Below are 15886 nucleotides of genomic sequence, written 5' to 3' on the forward strand. Positions count from 1 at the left end.
AATGTCTTTGTTCTACTCCCGCAGGCAACTCTTCAAATCCCAGTGGCACAGCTGGCACCGTCAGCAGTGCAGGCGTCGGAGGGGGATGTGGGTCTAGTTCATCTTCAAGCAGTAGCTCTAGTTCCAGCGGATCCTCCTGTCTGACGGCCAATCCCGTCGTGCATTCCGAAGACAACCGGCCGCTGGCAATACGAGTCCGCAACCTGCCCGCCCGTTCCTCGGACACATCCCTCAAGGATGGTCTATTTCATGAGTACAAAAAGCACGGCAAGGTTACGTGGGTTAAGGTTGTGGGACAAAATTCTGAACGCTATGCTTTGGTTTGCTTTAAGAAGCCGGATGACGTTGAAAAAGCGTTGGAGGTCTCTCATGACAAACACTTTTTCGGCTGCAAAATTGAAGTCGAACCGTACCAGGGTTATGATGTCGAGGACAACGAGTTTCGACCCTACGAAGCCGAGCTGGATGAGTATCATCCCAAGTCGACAAGGACACTCTTTATCGGGAACCTTGAGAAGGACATTACAGCCGGCGAACTGCGTGGTCATTTTGAGGCATTTGGCGAGATTATTGAGATCGATATCAAGAAGCAGGGCCTGAATGCCTATGCCTTCTGTCAGTATTCAGACATTGTCTCGGTGGTAAAGGCAATGCGCAAAATGGACGGTGAGCACTTGGGCAGCAACCGGATAAAGTTGGGCTTTGGAAAATCCATGCCCACCAATTGCGTCTGGATCGATGGTGTGGGCGAAAAAGTCCCCGAGTCGTTTCTTCAGTCGCAGTTTACACGGTTTGGTACAGTTACTAAAGTGAGCATCGACAGAAGCAAGCAGTTAGCTTTGGTTTTGTATGACCAAGTACAAAACGCCCAAGCCGCGGTAAAGGATATGCGTGGAACGATCTTACGGGGAAGAAAGCTTCAAGTGGATTTTGCATCTAGAGAGTGCCAGGACGCATTTTACGATAAACAAGAGAAACAGCAACAACAAAGTTCGGGTAAATATAATTGTTTGCAAATTTTATTAAATACAAAACCTTTCTTATTAATGCAATACTATACTCATCTAGGTTCTAACTCGCGCTTTAGTCGCTATGAGTCAAGCGCCTCTTCCCTGCAATCTCGATCTCGTGCATCTTCCTTTAGCCGCCATCAAAACAACTCTAACGATGACTGCTCTCCCATCAACACGCCAGGAGGAGGAAGCAGTGGAATCTCCAGCGCGAGCAATTTAATTAACCAAAGCACCAGCATCATTATTTCAAACATTGGTACTAATGCCTGCAGTGCGATGCCAGCTCCCAGCTTGGCGTCCGCTATAGTCAGCTCTAATGTCAGCTCCTCCGGAACAGTACCAGCGAGCACATCCATGCCCCCAGGGGTTAGCTCCTCTTCAAGTTCATTGCCTATGTCTCCGGCCGCTCTGGCCCAAAGACATCGAATGGTTCGTAACGCGCGTCAAACCGTCGACTGTGACTTCAATGAAGTTGGTCGCCTCCGGTTTCGTAGCTCCGAGGAGATTTCTGGAGGTGCAGGAAATTCCACGCAGTTTGAAGATGTCCGCTGCGATTCTCCAATTACCGCTCGACAAGGTACCGCTGTAAATTGTTTTGCTGGACCTACAGCAGCAGTCGGAGAATCCATTGATGGAACGTTAAACAACAATCAAATTACGGGTGGAGCTGAAGGCTTTACTGGATCCGGAGGCAGCATTCTCAGCAGGAGACGTTGCGGTAAGACACCTAAAGACTTGCACCCAGTGCACAATCAACGTTTCCAATTGGCAGAACAAGTTGAGGAATGCCCGTCCAGTGGTGATGAAGGCGTGGTCAGTCCCCGAAAGCGCATCAAAATGGATTACCATCATCACCACCATCATTCCAATGCTAGCGGGGTAAGTAAATGTTTTAACAAATACACCGCTTGTTCCACGTTTTAAATGGATATGCTTTCAAGTTAGTTTACAAGAAAAAATATGTTGAATATAATATAAAATAACTAGAAAGTTTATTCATAAAGTGTTATTATTTTCGGTGCATACGTTGTAAATAATAACTGCAAGGGTAATGTACCTAAACTTGGATTTGCCAAATCCAGCTTTCTTTCTTATTTTCTGTATGCTAACGCATTATAACCGGAACAGTTTTCAAAAAACAAAAACAACTTCTTATTGGTAATATCGTTTTAATTTAGGTGGAGTCCACTGGCGAGCACAGCAGCATCAATAAACCAAGCCCTCTTTTACTGTCCAACTGTGATGTGATACACGATCCCCTAAACCGCAAAAGCGAGATTCGAAGGGTATCCGAGACCCCAAGTGGTTCACCAAGCATTAAGTTCCCTGGCCACCTGCCCTCGGCTCCCCAATCCCTGATGCTTAGTTGCCGTCGCCCGTCCATCGATGTGGGAGCTTTGTCGGCGCTCTCTAGTTCCTCGGCTTTCCGGCACGGAATCGTGGGAGCCAGCAGCATGGATCAACAGCACATGATGAATGCTTCGGCGGCAGCAAAGAGAAGGCGAGTGACCACTACTATGCAACAACCCAGCTCATCCTCAACCACTAATAGTTCTAGTGGATCTGGTTTGGGTGGGTTAAGTAGTTTAACTCCGGCGGATGACTATCATCATCATGTCTCCAGAGGCAGGGGACATCAACTACATTCCCATCACTCACACGAGGCCAGCGGTGGCGAAAGTGCGGATGGATCTCGCCCTGGTACGCCGCTGTGTGATGAGCGACCTGAAGTTCTGCCCACAGAGCCACGTCGATTGCCTCCGCCCAGAGAAAGAGTTCGGGAAAGAAACAGGGATGTGATGTGGCTCCCCCTTCCAAAGTTTGGAGTACTTTTCTTCCAACAACAGCAGTCCAGAAGCAGTGGAGGAGGAGCAGGAAATAGCTATCTGCAGCAGCAACTGGGAGGAGGATCTTCCGGAGGGTTGGGGGGCGTAGGAGCTGCTTCCTCCTCGGCATGCTCCCTTAACAACTCTAGTCTTAACGCCAGTCAGGGAATGGGCTCCTGTTCTGGATCCACATTCCTGCCCAGCCCATCCTCTCGATATTGGCGTTCCTCTTCACACCACCAAAACCAACAACATAATCACCAACAACAGTCGCAGCAATTGCACGGATCCTCATCTTCTAACACTTGCTTGATGGCTAGTCCAGCACGTCCACGATCATTGAGTTCCAACTCCAGCGACTCGGATGTACCTGGCCAAAATGCCGGAGGGAGTCCTTCACTGGATGAAAGACTGCGCAACTTTGAGGAAAACTATGAACGATGGTCTGGGGGAAGCAGTAGAGAACATATTTCCGGTCATACGCCCTCGAGTGCCACGCCTTCATGGCAACTCTCTATGCACATGAATTTGAGTACTGGTCTAAATTCTCATCAGACAAGCTCGGCATCCGGAAATAGCAACAGTTCCAGCGGAACAGTATCCAGTTCAGCGAGCAATTCACGGCACAAGTTTTTGGATATTGATGAGCTGCAGCCCTCGGACATTGTCAAATCTGTGCTAGCCAAGAAAAGCGTTTTTGATGACGATTTTCAACGGCTAAATAAAAACCAATGGTACGACCCATCCAGCTCTGATTTCGCATTGGGATCGAGTTCCAATATCGTTGCTGGATCTTCACTGGTCGCTAATGTGTCCCGACATCCTGGAGGGCCATGTAGTGGAAACACCTCACCTGCTTTGCCTAATCTCGCGGCGACCAAGACTACTCCAATTATTGGAAACTGCAGTGGTGGATTGGGTAACTCGACAAGTAGCAAATCTGCGGGATTGCTTCAAAGACTAAGTAGTTTATCACCCATGAACTCTCCTCAAGCTTCGATGTCGCCCTACAACAGCCCATCACCCTCGCCTTCGGTGGGAGGAGTTACCACCGCAAGCCTGGGACAACTTACCAAACCTGCAGCACCAGGAACCGCAAGTGCAGCACTAAGTGGGGGAACTGCTGCCTCCTCATCCTCACCAGCTGCGAACTCGGGACCCACAAAAGGATTGCAGTATCCGTTTCCCAGTCACCCGCCTTTACCGAACACCGCTGCGCCTCCTCCAGCTGTACAGCCTGCTCCTCCACCTCTTCCAGAAATGGGAAAACAATCTAGATTAACTGGCCAGAGCTCTGGAAATAATCTAACGAAGAGCTTAAGCGTGCCAGATGGTCCTCAGTCTTCGCCAGCGAGAGTTCAGCTTCAGAAATCTGCTTCAGTGCCAGGTAGTACAAACGTAGGCGCCACAACTAACTTTTCCTTGGAATCAGCAACAGCTTCTGTGGATACATCTGCATCTATTTCATCATCAACGTCCAACGGTAACAGTTCCTTAGCCTCAGCAGCGATTCACGTACAAAAGCCGCAACAGCCGACCTTTGTTGAGGAAGAGCATACAAAAAAAAGTGGCACCTCCACATCCCAATCCTCGAGTTCCAGCTCTAAAAAGATCAGCAGCACCCACGAAAAATTGCACAGCAAGCACAACAATAGATCGGAAAGCGACAAGAAAATCAAGAAGTCTGACAAAAATGCATCGTCCTCTGACAAGCGAAAGAACTCGTCTACCTCCCAGTCCTCTAAGTCAGCTACTCCCCGCATTGAAGACGACTCCAGCGAGGCCGATGATACGGCGGACAAAGCTGAAAAGAACCAGCGCCACGAGAGAGAGAAGAAGGAGCGTCAGGAAAAAGAAAAGCGAGAGAAGGAACTCCGTAAGCAGGTTGAACGGGAGGAAAGGGAGCGTAAGGCTCAGCAAGAGGAAAGAGAAAAAGAAGACCGAAAAGCTAAAGAAGAGGAAAAAGAAAGAGAACGGGAGAAGAAGACCCAAGAGGATCGTGAAAAAAAGGAAAGAGAAGAGCGAGAGCTTAGAGAAAAGGAGCAGCGTGATAAGGAACAAAAAGAAAAGGAAATCCGCGAAAAAGATCTGCGCGAAAAAGAACAAAGAGAGAGAGACAACAGGGAGAAGGAGCTGCGTGATAAAGACTTGAGGGAAAAGGAAATCCGTGAGAAGGAGCAAAGGGAAAAGGAACTTCACCGCGAAAAGGATCAACGCGAAAGAGAGCATCGAGAGAAGGAACAATCTCGCCGAGCTATGGATGTTGAGCAAGAAGGTCGTGGGGGAAGGATGCGTGAGCTATCTTCATACCAAAAAAGCAAAATGGATATTGCTGGCGAGACTAGTAGTCTCACCGCAAGCGACTGTCAGCACAACAAGGAAAATGCCATGGACACCCTTGCTCAAGGAACTCCTGGTGCATCCCCATCAACTCCTTCAGACAACACCCCAAAGGATCGCTCGAGAAAGTTGTCTAGAAATTCCCCAGTGCGCCTGCATAAGCGACGACTTAGCTCGCAGGAAAGCAATCACAGTACTGGAGGTGGTGGAGCATGCGGCGGATCGAGTCATCAAATTCATCATGAGGATTACGTAAAGCGCATAAGAATAGAGAACTCTCAGAACATCTCAGTTCACAGCAGTAATCAAAGATTAAATGATCGCCGGGACTCCAAGGAACACAAAAGCAGTAGTTTCAAAGAAGATAAAAATAGTAGTTCACACATTTCAAGGCCCCACGGTTGTGGAGGAAGTTCCGCCTCGTCCTCAAAACATCACCATCGTCGAGATAAACATCATCAAAAGGGCAGTGCCAGCTCAATAGAAACCAACTCCTCCATTGAAGTGGTGGTAGATCCCATTTCCCAAACCAAGCACAACTTAAACACAAGTGAGGAGGAGCAACAGTCTCATCAACCCAAAAGAGAAAAGGAGAGGGAGCACTTTAGTAGTCATGCGAATAGTTCATCTTCTAGACATAAGAGTAAGCGAGATCATCATCACCATCGGGAAAAAAAGCGGCATTCGGTGGCAGAATCCACGAATACAGATGAAGAGCATACACCACAGCAGCATAATCCTCACAGGAGAATCTCTGCTGCGGGAAGTGGGTCTGCTGGAGAGCTCAGCTCAGCAGCCACTAATACTTCGAGCGGAAAACTCCATCATCAACACCACAGGAGGAGTGTGGAGCGGAAGTCATCACGGGGATCTGATGAAGGGCATCATTCTTCATCTAAATCACTTCGCGCCAAACTGATGATGTTGAGCTCCGCAGACTCTGACGACACAGATGACGCCTCCAAGAAGCACTCCATTTTCGATATCCCGGATGATTGTCCAAATGTATCTATGTACGACAAAGTAAAAGCCAGGAGCTGCAAGAATATGCAACGCCAGGCGGAGGAAAAAAAGATTAAGGCGAAGTTCTCGCAGCTAAAGCAATCTCGCGCCAAAAAGAAGCGCTCTACTAGCTATGATGGAGACTCGGACACTGAGTTCGAGGATCGACAACATCGAAATAGTGGTAGTAGCAGTTTCCATGGTCGTTATCCTGGACTGTCTAGCAGCGATGATGATGACGATGAGGAGACCCACCAACGGCGAATTTCCTCCGATTCGGATGCAGAGCACGGAGATCAGCATCAACAGGAAGCAAGCACCCTAGCTGATGCTAACCGAGTACGTCAGATGCAACAGAATTTAAGAAGACTTTGCGATGGTGATGACAGCTCCGAAGATGAAATAAGAAGAAATGTGATGAAGCATAGTCATTTTGGAAAAAGAAACTCCAACTCCACCAGGATTGCATCTGATTCTGAGTCTCAATCCCAGCCGGTTCCTGATTTGACTATTAAGCAAGAGCATCCTACAGCTCCTGCTCAGGAAATCAAGCGGGAACAGCTTTCCGACGAGGAACAGAAGTTCAAGTCTCGACATGATTCAAATTCCTCAATAGAGGAGAGGAAACTGAAGACGGAACGTGAAATAAAGACAGAGCTTGGAGATTTCTATAATTCTTCTGCATACACCTATACTGGAAAGCTTAAAGAGTACTCTCCAGAAACTCGCAAAAAACATAAAAAGAGCAAGCGACGTTTAAAATCCTCTTCCACAGCGGATACTTCGGCAACTCAAACTCCTTTGGTGATGGCCCCGTTAACACCCTCCATATTTGATGTCCATTCATCCTCCGAGTGCAAGACGAAGTTCGATAATTTTGATGATCTAAAAACTGAGTGTGCTTCCCTACCGTTAGAGATTTCAGCCGGCGAAAGGAGAAAGCACAAGGAAAGGAAGGAGAAGAAACGTGAGAAGCTTAGGAATATGACGGAATCCACTGTTCCCAATTCGCCTACCACCAATGATACAAGTTCCGAAAAATTAACGAAAGAAGAGCGGCATCGACTAAAAAAGTCAAAGAAATCGAAGAGCATGGATAGTTCCTCCACTACCAAAATATACAACTCAGGTGGAGCCCATCCTACTAGCTCACCTTCTTTGCCTGCCACTCCAACGTCAGCGCCTTTGACGGCCCAAACTTCAAAAAGAGGAGAGGATAAAATGGAGTTTATTTTTGGCATTATTTCCGATGAAGAAGAATCGCAGTTTCCCGAGCAAGCGGAAACTAATAAAGACAGTATACCTAGTTCCGTGTCTACTACTGGTCCAATTGTCTCAGCTGCTTTGCAAACGTACAAACAAGAACCTTCCACATCTAACAGCAAAAATGAGGAAGCACATATTCAATTACCTGTACATGAGCCTGAGCAGCAACAGCAGCTGGAGAGAAGTCGCCTCTCGGGAGGCAGCAGCTCATCTTCTCATGCTGATAGGGAAAGACACCGGAGAGAGAAGCGCGAGAAAAAGAGACGCGAAAAATCTCAACGAGAACAGCAAAATCAAATTCACCAGAAATCTTCCAAAGTTGAAACTAAGGTGGATGATGATAACAGCGTGGATATGGATGAAGCAGGGAGGGCTCTAGAGGCTCAACTAATGAATGACTTTGATACCAAGCCGATTTCAGAAGAAGCCACTCCTTCAACGGCCGCCACATATAGATCGGATATGGCAGATGTATTCCGATTCTCTGATAACGAAGACAACAACTCAGTGGAGATGACTAAACAGGGTGTCAAATCGGAGCAGCAGGACCAGCATAAAAGTAAAGACAAGAAGAAAAAGAAGAAGCGGTCTAGGGAGGAAAAGCAAGAAAAGTTGTTGCAACAACAGCGAAGGGAATCCCTGCCAAATGTGACTCCCACTTCATCCGCACCTCCTACTCCTGGAAAGCTTACTGTCAACGTTCAAGCTGCTAGCAAGCATGCAGACCTGCAATTGGACGCCAAGCATATCTCTTCGCCACCCGTCTGTAAGCCATCTCCTAGCTTACCATGTCTTATAGGCGACGACGACGATGATGCGTTGCACACCCCAAAAGCGAAACCAACAACGCCCTCAAGTCGTGGAAACGATGGTCTCACTCCCTCGCGTGAAAAACCCCGCCTAATTAGTCCGATACCCAAAACTCCAACCATAGCCAACAGTTCCATGCTATCCACTCAGTCTGCAGAAACACCTGTAAGCAGTGGTACAGTGAGTTCCTCTTCTGCTTTGGCTACCACTCCTACATCATCGACAGCAGCGGGAGTCAGTGCAGCAGGGGCTGCAGTCCCCGGATTAGATAATTCGCCTACCAGTGCTTCTGCTCAATGCAAGAAGAAGGAAAGCTTCATTCCCGGTTTCGATGGTCAGCTTGACGATAGGATTAGTGAATCGGCCGTGCAATCTATTTCAGCAGAATTTAATTCAACATCTTTACTAGATGAGCCAAAAATTCCGGTAGCATCCCCTCCACGTGCGACTAAACCGTTGGATAAGTTAGAGGAAAGCAAGTCCCGCGTGACTATCTCTCAGGAGGAGACTGAGAGTGCCGTATCCGCACTGTTGGGGGAAAGTTTTGGCACTTCCTCTACGACGGACTACTCCCTCGATGGCATGGATGAAATGAGCTCTGTAAATGAATTGGAAACACCAACTTTAGTCATAGCAGAACCGGATGAAGAGGCAGCTTTAGCTGCAAAAGCGATTGAAACAGCCGGAGAGCCTGCGTCCATTCTGGAGGAACCAGAAATGGAACCCGAAAGAGAGGCTGAACCAGACCCCGATCCTGAGGGAGAAATTGAATCAGAACGTGTCGTTGAGGTGTTGGATCCGGAAGAACTCAACAAGGCGGTGCAAAGTTTAAAGCACGAAGATATGATGGACATTAAGGCTGATACTCCGCAGTCAGAAAGGGATCTGCAGATTGATACGGACACCGAAGAGAACCCAGACGAAGCGGATAGTAGTGGGCCTAGTCTCAAGATTGATGAAACTGTGCAGAGCTCATCGTCGCCGGAGAAATCAATTAGCAATAACAGTCCTACTCCCAGAGGAACCGCAAATATAGACGTACCTAACGTAGAGTCTCAGCCGAAGCACAGCAAGGAGTCCACACCGCAACCTTCTGTGATCACTAAGTTGCCATTTTTGGATACGCCAAAAACAGTACCCGCAGGCCTATCCTCTTCTCCTGTTAAGATTGAACCACCAACTATCAGTAAACTCCAACAGCCTTTGGTGCAACCTGTGCAGACCGTCCTGCCTGCACCGCACTCAACGGGTAGCGGCATAAATGCAAATTCCGTGATCAACCTGGATCTGTCCAACGTGATGAGCAGTTGTTCTAATACGAGCACCGCATCTACCACAGCTTCAGTGTCTGCATCAATATCCTTTGGAAGTCCAACTGCAAGTCAGAATGCCATGCCGCAGGCTTCAACTCCCAAGCAGGGTCCGATTACACCTCAGCCAGCAATGCGGACGCAATCCTTGATAATGCAACCGCCAACGATATCTATACCAGAACAAACACCTCACTTTGTGGTCCCCCAAATGGTGTTGTCTCCTCAGTCACATCATCCTCAACAACCTGGAACTTATATGGTTGGCATTCGGGCCCCATCCCCACACAGTCCGCTTCATTCACCAGGTCGTGGTGTAGCCCAAAGTCGGCTGGTGGGTCAACTGAGTCCTGTTGGGCGTCCTATGGTAAGCCAACCATCACCCCAGCAACAGGTTCAGCATACACAGCAGCAACATGCGCTAATAACCAGCCCTCAAAGTAGCAACATTAGTCCATTGGCAAGTCCCACGACTCGAGTGTTGTCCAGCAGCAATTCGCCTACCACCAGCAAAGTAAACAGTTACCAACCCAGAAACCAGCAGGTACCACAGCAAGCCTCGCCGAAATCTGTGCCTGAGGTGCAGACGACACCGCAGTTAATGACTATTCCGCTACAAAAGATGACACCGATACAGGTTCCACATCATCCGACGATCATAAGTAAAGTGGTTACCGTACAGCCACAACAGGCAACCCAATCGCAGGTGGCTAGCTCGCCACCCTTGGGCAGCCTTCCGCCGCATAAGAACGTGCATGTAAATGCCCATCAGAATCTGCAGCAGCCACAGGTGATAGCCAAGATGACTACACATCAGCACCAGCAGCACATGCAGCAGTTCATGCATCAGCAAATGATACAACGACAGCAACACATGCAGCAGCAACAACTTCACGGTCAGTCGCAACAATTAACATCAGCCCCGCAACAGCAAATGCATCAGCAACATCAAGCTCAGCAGCACCAACAAGCGCAGCAGCAGCAACATCACAACCAGCAACATTTGAATCAGCAACTTCATGCCCAACAACATCCGACTCAGAAACAACATCAAGCTCAGCAGCAGTTTAATCAACAGATTCAGCAACACCAATCCCAACAGCAACAGCAGGTCCAGCAACAAAATCAGGCACAACAACACCTATCCCAACAGCAACATCAATCGCAGCAGCAGTTGAACCAACAGCATCAGGCTCAGCAACAGCAACTGCAGCAAATACAAAAGCTGCAGCAAATTCATGGACCCCAGCAACAGCAAAAGTCGCCTCAAGGAGTCGGCCATTTGGGAGGTCCTCCGTCGATTTTTGCATCTCAACAACATAATTCCCAGCTTCCAGCGCGAAGTGTGCCTCAGCAGCATCATCCTCAACAATTGCCCCACAGTTCACCTTGCAAACCCAATACTTTGGTTTCTGTTAATCAGGGTGCCCAGCCTCCCGCCATGTTAACACGAGTTGGATCTCATTCGCAGCCAAACCAACAGCAACAATTGCCACACCAGCAATCGTCGTCTGGTCATCCACATCAGAAGCAGCTGTCGTCGCCAGGAGCAAATCTACCCCTTCAAACGCCTCTCAATGTGATACAAAATACACCGAAATTAATTGTCCAACAACACATTGTTGCACAAAATCAAGTTCCACCACCACAAGCCCAAGGTAATGCCATACACTATCCTCAAAACCAGGGGAAGGATAGCACTCCACCTGGTCAAGTAGAACCAACACAACCTATGTCAGCCCTGAAAACATCGGAAAGTGTTTCGGTGATTCGCACACCCACTCCTACAACAGGTTTGGCGGTAATCTCGGCGAATACGGCTGCCTCTCTTTTAACGGAGGAGAATCTAATTAAGATTTCGCAGCCCAAGCAAGATGAGTTGATCGAACAGGACTCCAAGGAAGTTGACAGCGATTACTGGTCAGCTAAGGAGGTAAATATAGACAGTGTCATTAAGAAATTAGACACTCCATTGGCTAGTAAGGATGGAAAGCGAACAGCGGAAATGCAGGCAATTGGACCGGCTCCTATTCCGAATCCGCAGCCTGGGAATCATTCTATGGCCCAAGAGACTGCTCTTCCAACTACTTCTATCAGTGTGAACAGCTCAAACGATCATGATACAGAGGACGAAACTGAGACCAGGCAGTTGCCGCCTGCAAAGCCACCTATACCCACTGTTGGGAGACCTCCAGGAAGGGGAGGCAGTGCTAAGAGGGGACGCCAGCCGAGAGGAGCGAAGAAAGTGGGAGGATTCCCCCTTAACTCGGTAACAGTTGCGCCGCCTGGAGTGGATTCATTGGTAGTGCAACCGGGTGACAATGGGGTTCAAACCAGGCTAAGAAAACCTGTAACAGCTCCTGTAACCAGAGGCAGGAAAGGACGTCCTCCAAGGAATCTACTACTACAGCAACAGCAACTTCAGCAGCAGCAGCTCGATATTCAGCGAAAGGGATTGGAAATGGTCACGTCGGCTACATCTTCGACTCCACTGCCAACTCCTATTCCTACCAGCTCTGTGTTGACAGCTGCAGAGAAAAAGGCGAGGAATCAAGCCCTGACTCAGGCTCAAGAACAAAACCAAGTCGCAAGTCAAGTAGGAACTGGTCAAGATATCTACGAGTTCCATGAAGACGGTGGTGAAGAGCACAAGCCCAAGACAATCTCATCTGTTGCCCCCATTGCTGAGGACCAACGACCACGACTTATCCTTACCATTAATAAAACGCAACCCTCGATTAAGAATATTAGTGAAATGGAGCAAACAATTCAGCAACAACAACAGCAGCAGTCGGAGGTTTCATCAAATATTGATCCAATCGGAGGAGACAACTCCGAGTCTTGTAACACACGCAAATCTCGCCGTCTACAAGAAAAGGAGGATCGCAGCACAGTAGACGATATAATTGAAGATGTGGTGCGAAATACCAACACGCCAACTGGAACAGGACCACATTTGCCGAAAGGTGCACAAACTCCACCACGACGTTCTGGCAGGAATGCTCAAGCCAAAAAGACGGATGCGGTACAGATCATTAATGCAGTGGGTCGTCCAAGGCGTTCCAAGGACAGAAAAACAATCGGTGAACAAACAGCAAACTTGATTGAAGAAGTTACTGCGTCTAATGCAACTGTTGGCGCCAGTCATTTGGCACCACCAGAAGGAGCTGGTGTGGAGTCGCATGTGCCCCAATTAGATGCTAAAGAAGTGGAACCGGTAACAGTTGTGGCACCAATTTCTACACCAGCGCCTGTTAGTGTAGCTGTCCCGGTTACCGTTCCTGTGCCAGCCATGGTCCCCGTCAAACCTACAATGCCTCAACATCCCAAGAAAAAAGCCATTGCGGCAGCAGAGATAGAATCTTACCAGGCCATCAACTCATCCATTCCGAGCGGGGGGCTTCCGATGCATCAGACAGCGGCTCCTGCTACTCAAAAGATAACCGGTGGGGTTGCGGATGCGGTCAGCAAGGCTCTAGTTGATCCCGTTACTGGAGTCATCACCGCTGGAATGCCCCAGGGCAAAGAGGGTAATCTTCCAGCAGCTACCGCTGCTGCACCTGCCAACAGCAGCAATGAAGACGGTCAAGCAGGTCCTACCCCGCAGCTACAGCAGCAGCAGCAGCAACATCCGCAGCAACCACCACAACAACAAGCTAACTTACAGATAAATACTACTCTGATTCCGTCTGGAGTTCCAAATCCTATTACAGCCTTAGGAAAATCGGTACAACTTGAGACCTCGGCAGCCGCTTTGTTGAACAAACCTGTAAGTGTTCTGGTGAAAGGAAACGCCTCGCAGGTTATTCAGCAGCAACAACCGCAAATTGTGGCTCAACCAAAACAACCCATCATCCTACAGCAGAATCCCCTGCCCACTGTGCTGCAGCATGCGCAGCATAGCACTGTTAGGCCACCTCAACCACTTAAAGCTCACGTCCTGAATAGAGAAAAGAATATCCAGCAGCAATTGACGCCCACAAAGCAAGCAGTAGGTCAACCACCACAGCACGCACCGCATTCCGGTCACATGTTGCTCACGGATACTGCAGGAAATCAACAACTAGTACAGCCCCAGATCATTGCACGTCACCTGCAACAGCAACAACATCTTCAGGTCAACGTGCCGCCACCAGCAGCACACTCTCCGCACTCTCCAAGAATTCCTAGCCAGCAGCAACAATTGGGCCCAGGATCTGCTATAAGTCCACAGCAGCAGCAGCCGCAAACGGTGGTGATCAAGCAAGCGGCATCAGCAGCCCCGCCGCAAATATTGCATGTGGTCAGCTCAAAGGCGTCGGTGGTGCCTCAGCCGCAACAACAGCAGCTTCCACCAACTTCATCAACAGGCCCTCACCTGCAGTTGACTAAACCGAACTATAGCTATGCACCCACTGTTTTGACACCAACTTTGCCAGCCGTTCAGCAGCAGCAACAACAGCATTTGTATAAGCAAAACAATCAGCAAAAGGGAGCTCAGGTACAAATGCCTCCTCATGGAATAATTATGCCTAATCATCCTGGCATGCTACTGCAACAGAAACTACCAGCACATCTGCAGCCTCAGCAGCATCAACTGAACCCTTCACCGCCGCCTGGAAAGCCAAATCCCGTACTGCACGGACTGCAGTCTGGACAGATTATTCCAGGAAGTGTGGGCAGTCCACCACCGGTATCAGCTGCAGTCTTGAAATCAGCTCAGCAGCAGGTCAATTCAGTGGTACCAGTAGCTGGTAAGTTGCAGAATACCCATATTGTTCCTTACGGCCATAGCTAACTTTAAAATCTTTACAGGTATACGCACAGCCATCCCAAACATAAGCCCGCAGAGCCAGCCGAGAGTATCTCCATTAGTTTTACCACCCGGCATTTCTGGAGTACCACCTTTTGACGCCAGTCTGGTAAGTAACAACGAATAATACTTTTAATTTAAGCGAGCTACATATGTCTTTAAAATGTATCTTTATTTAAACATAATTATGGCTAACCTTTAAAATTAAAATTGAGTTCTTTACTAACCACTAAATTATTTTACAATCGAATTGCTAACTTTGGATTCAGCATGACCTGGGTGCTTATGTCAGTGGACGGCGAACCCAGAGTCCGCCTCCAGCTCATCAGCAGGCTTCGCCCATAACACCGGTAATACACAAGTTTTACTTGCGGAGCTTTCATGTAGCGTAACCAAATTAACTTCTTCGTGTAGTCATATTAATTCGGGTACTTCAATTAAAACATTTACTTACAAAATTTTCTGCCACTCGTTTTTTTTTCAGAACGATTCTACGTATCGAGGAGTGACTGCATCCAGGGATTTTATGCTCTACCAGCATCATTTAATGCGAGGTGGCGACTACGATGACAAGATGGGCAGCAGTCCGCCGCTAGAGTTACGACGCCCCGGTAGTGGACCTCCAAGGACCATCGCAGTTCCACACAGTTTGCAGAGTCCTCAGGATCGCACTGCAGCTGGTACGTTCTTACAGTTTTAAGCCTATTGACTCCTTAAATCTCATAATAACCTGTAACCCATTATTTCTTCCAGACTCTCCCCAAATGGCTCAGGTTTACGTACACAATACCCGCATTCCTCCGGCCCATTTCAGCGAGATTGCATCAAGGGGCTTGTACGAGAGTGGTGCCTTACAACTGGAACCACCGCCGGCCCATCGCCCAACTGCAACCATTAGTGTGGTGGTGCCACAACAAATGCCTGCAGTTTCCTCTGGAAGTCCGTTTATCGGTCGTGATGGGAGCGTGCAGCCAGGAAGCCACCATCATCCAGGCAAGGGAATGGATATGCAGTTGGATGAGATGGACCGCATGTCTATGATTGCAGCTGTCGGTAAGTATCTACTGATCGCAATCCAATGTAACAAAGTATATCTAACGAATGACTTTACAATCGCAGTTAAACAACAGCAGGAACATCTGCCACCTGCTTTGCCTGCAGGCATGGAATTGGCCGCCCAGCAAGCACCACCAGCGATGGCACCGCCCCCAGGTGATTCGCTGGTTACTCTGCTGCAGCGATATCCGGTAATGTGGCAGGGCTTACTGGCCCTTAAAACAGATCAGGCCGCTGTCCAAATGCACTTTGTGCACGGAAACCCTAATGTGGCAAGAGCGTCGCTTCCCAGTTTGGTAGAGACTAATACACCGTTGCTGAGGATTGCGCAAAGAATGCGACTAGAGCAGACACAACTGGAGGGAGTAGCCAAGAAGATGCAAGTATGTATATACAAACAAACCATGTTTCTTTACATGATGTATGGATTTAAAGGTGTGAACATCACTAATATCATTTACTTAAAACACC

At 48.4% G+C, this 15886-nt stretch overlaps 1 protein-coding gene across 7 annotated transcripts in view; it reads left to right on the top strand.

Annotated features, from left to right (window-relative positions):
• LOC117150430 (protein split ends) overlaps positions 1–15886 on the top strand; it is a 44449-nt gene that overhangs the window by 26439 nt on the left and 2124 nt on the right. For 3 of the 7 annotated variants that reach the window (XM_033317312.1, XM_033317345.1, XM_033317353.1), the window contains 8 exons: positions 25–996; positions 1069–1892; positions 2192–14300; positions 14362–14468; positions 14629–14709; positions 14844–15039; positions 15113–15412; positions 15479–15798. In XM_033317312.1, coding sequence (XP_033173203.1) covers positions 25–996; positions 1069–1892; positions 2192–14300; positions 14362–14468; positions 14629–14709; positions 14844–15039; positions 15113–15412; positions 15479–15798 — 14909 coding nt within the window. The remainder of the gene's footprint in view (positions 1–24; positions 997–1068; positions 1893–2191; positions 14301–14361; positions 14469–14628; positions 14710–14843; positions 15040–15112; positions 15413–15478; positions 15799–15886) is intronic. The other 4 variants (XM_033317321.1, XM_033317361.1, XM_033317336.1 and 1 more) reach the window with 3 other exon arrangements.

The sequence above is a fragment of the Drosophila mauritiana genome, chromosome 2L, assembly GCF_004382145.1.
Source record: "Drosophila mauritiana strain mau12 chromosome 2L, ASM438214v1, whole genome shotgun sequence".
NCBI classification, from domain to species: Eukaryota; Metazoa; Arthropoda; class Insecta; order Diptera; family Drosophilidae; genus Drosophila; species Drosophila mauritiana.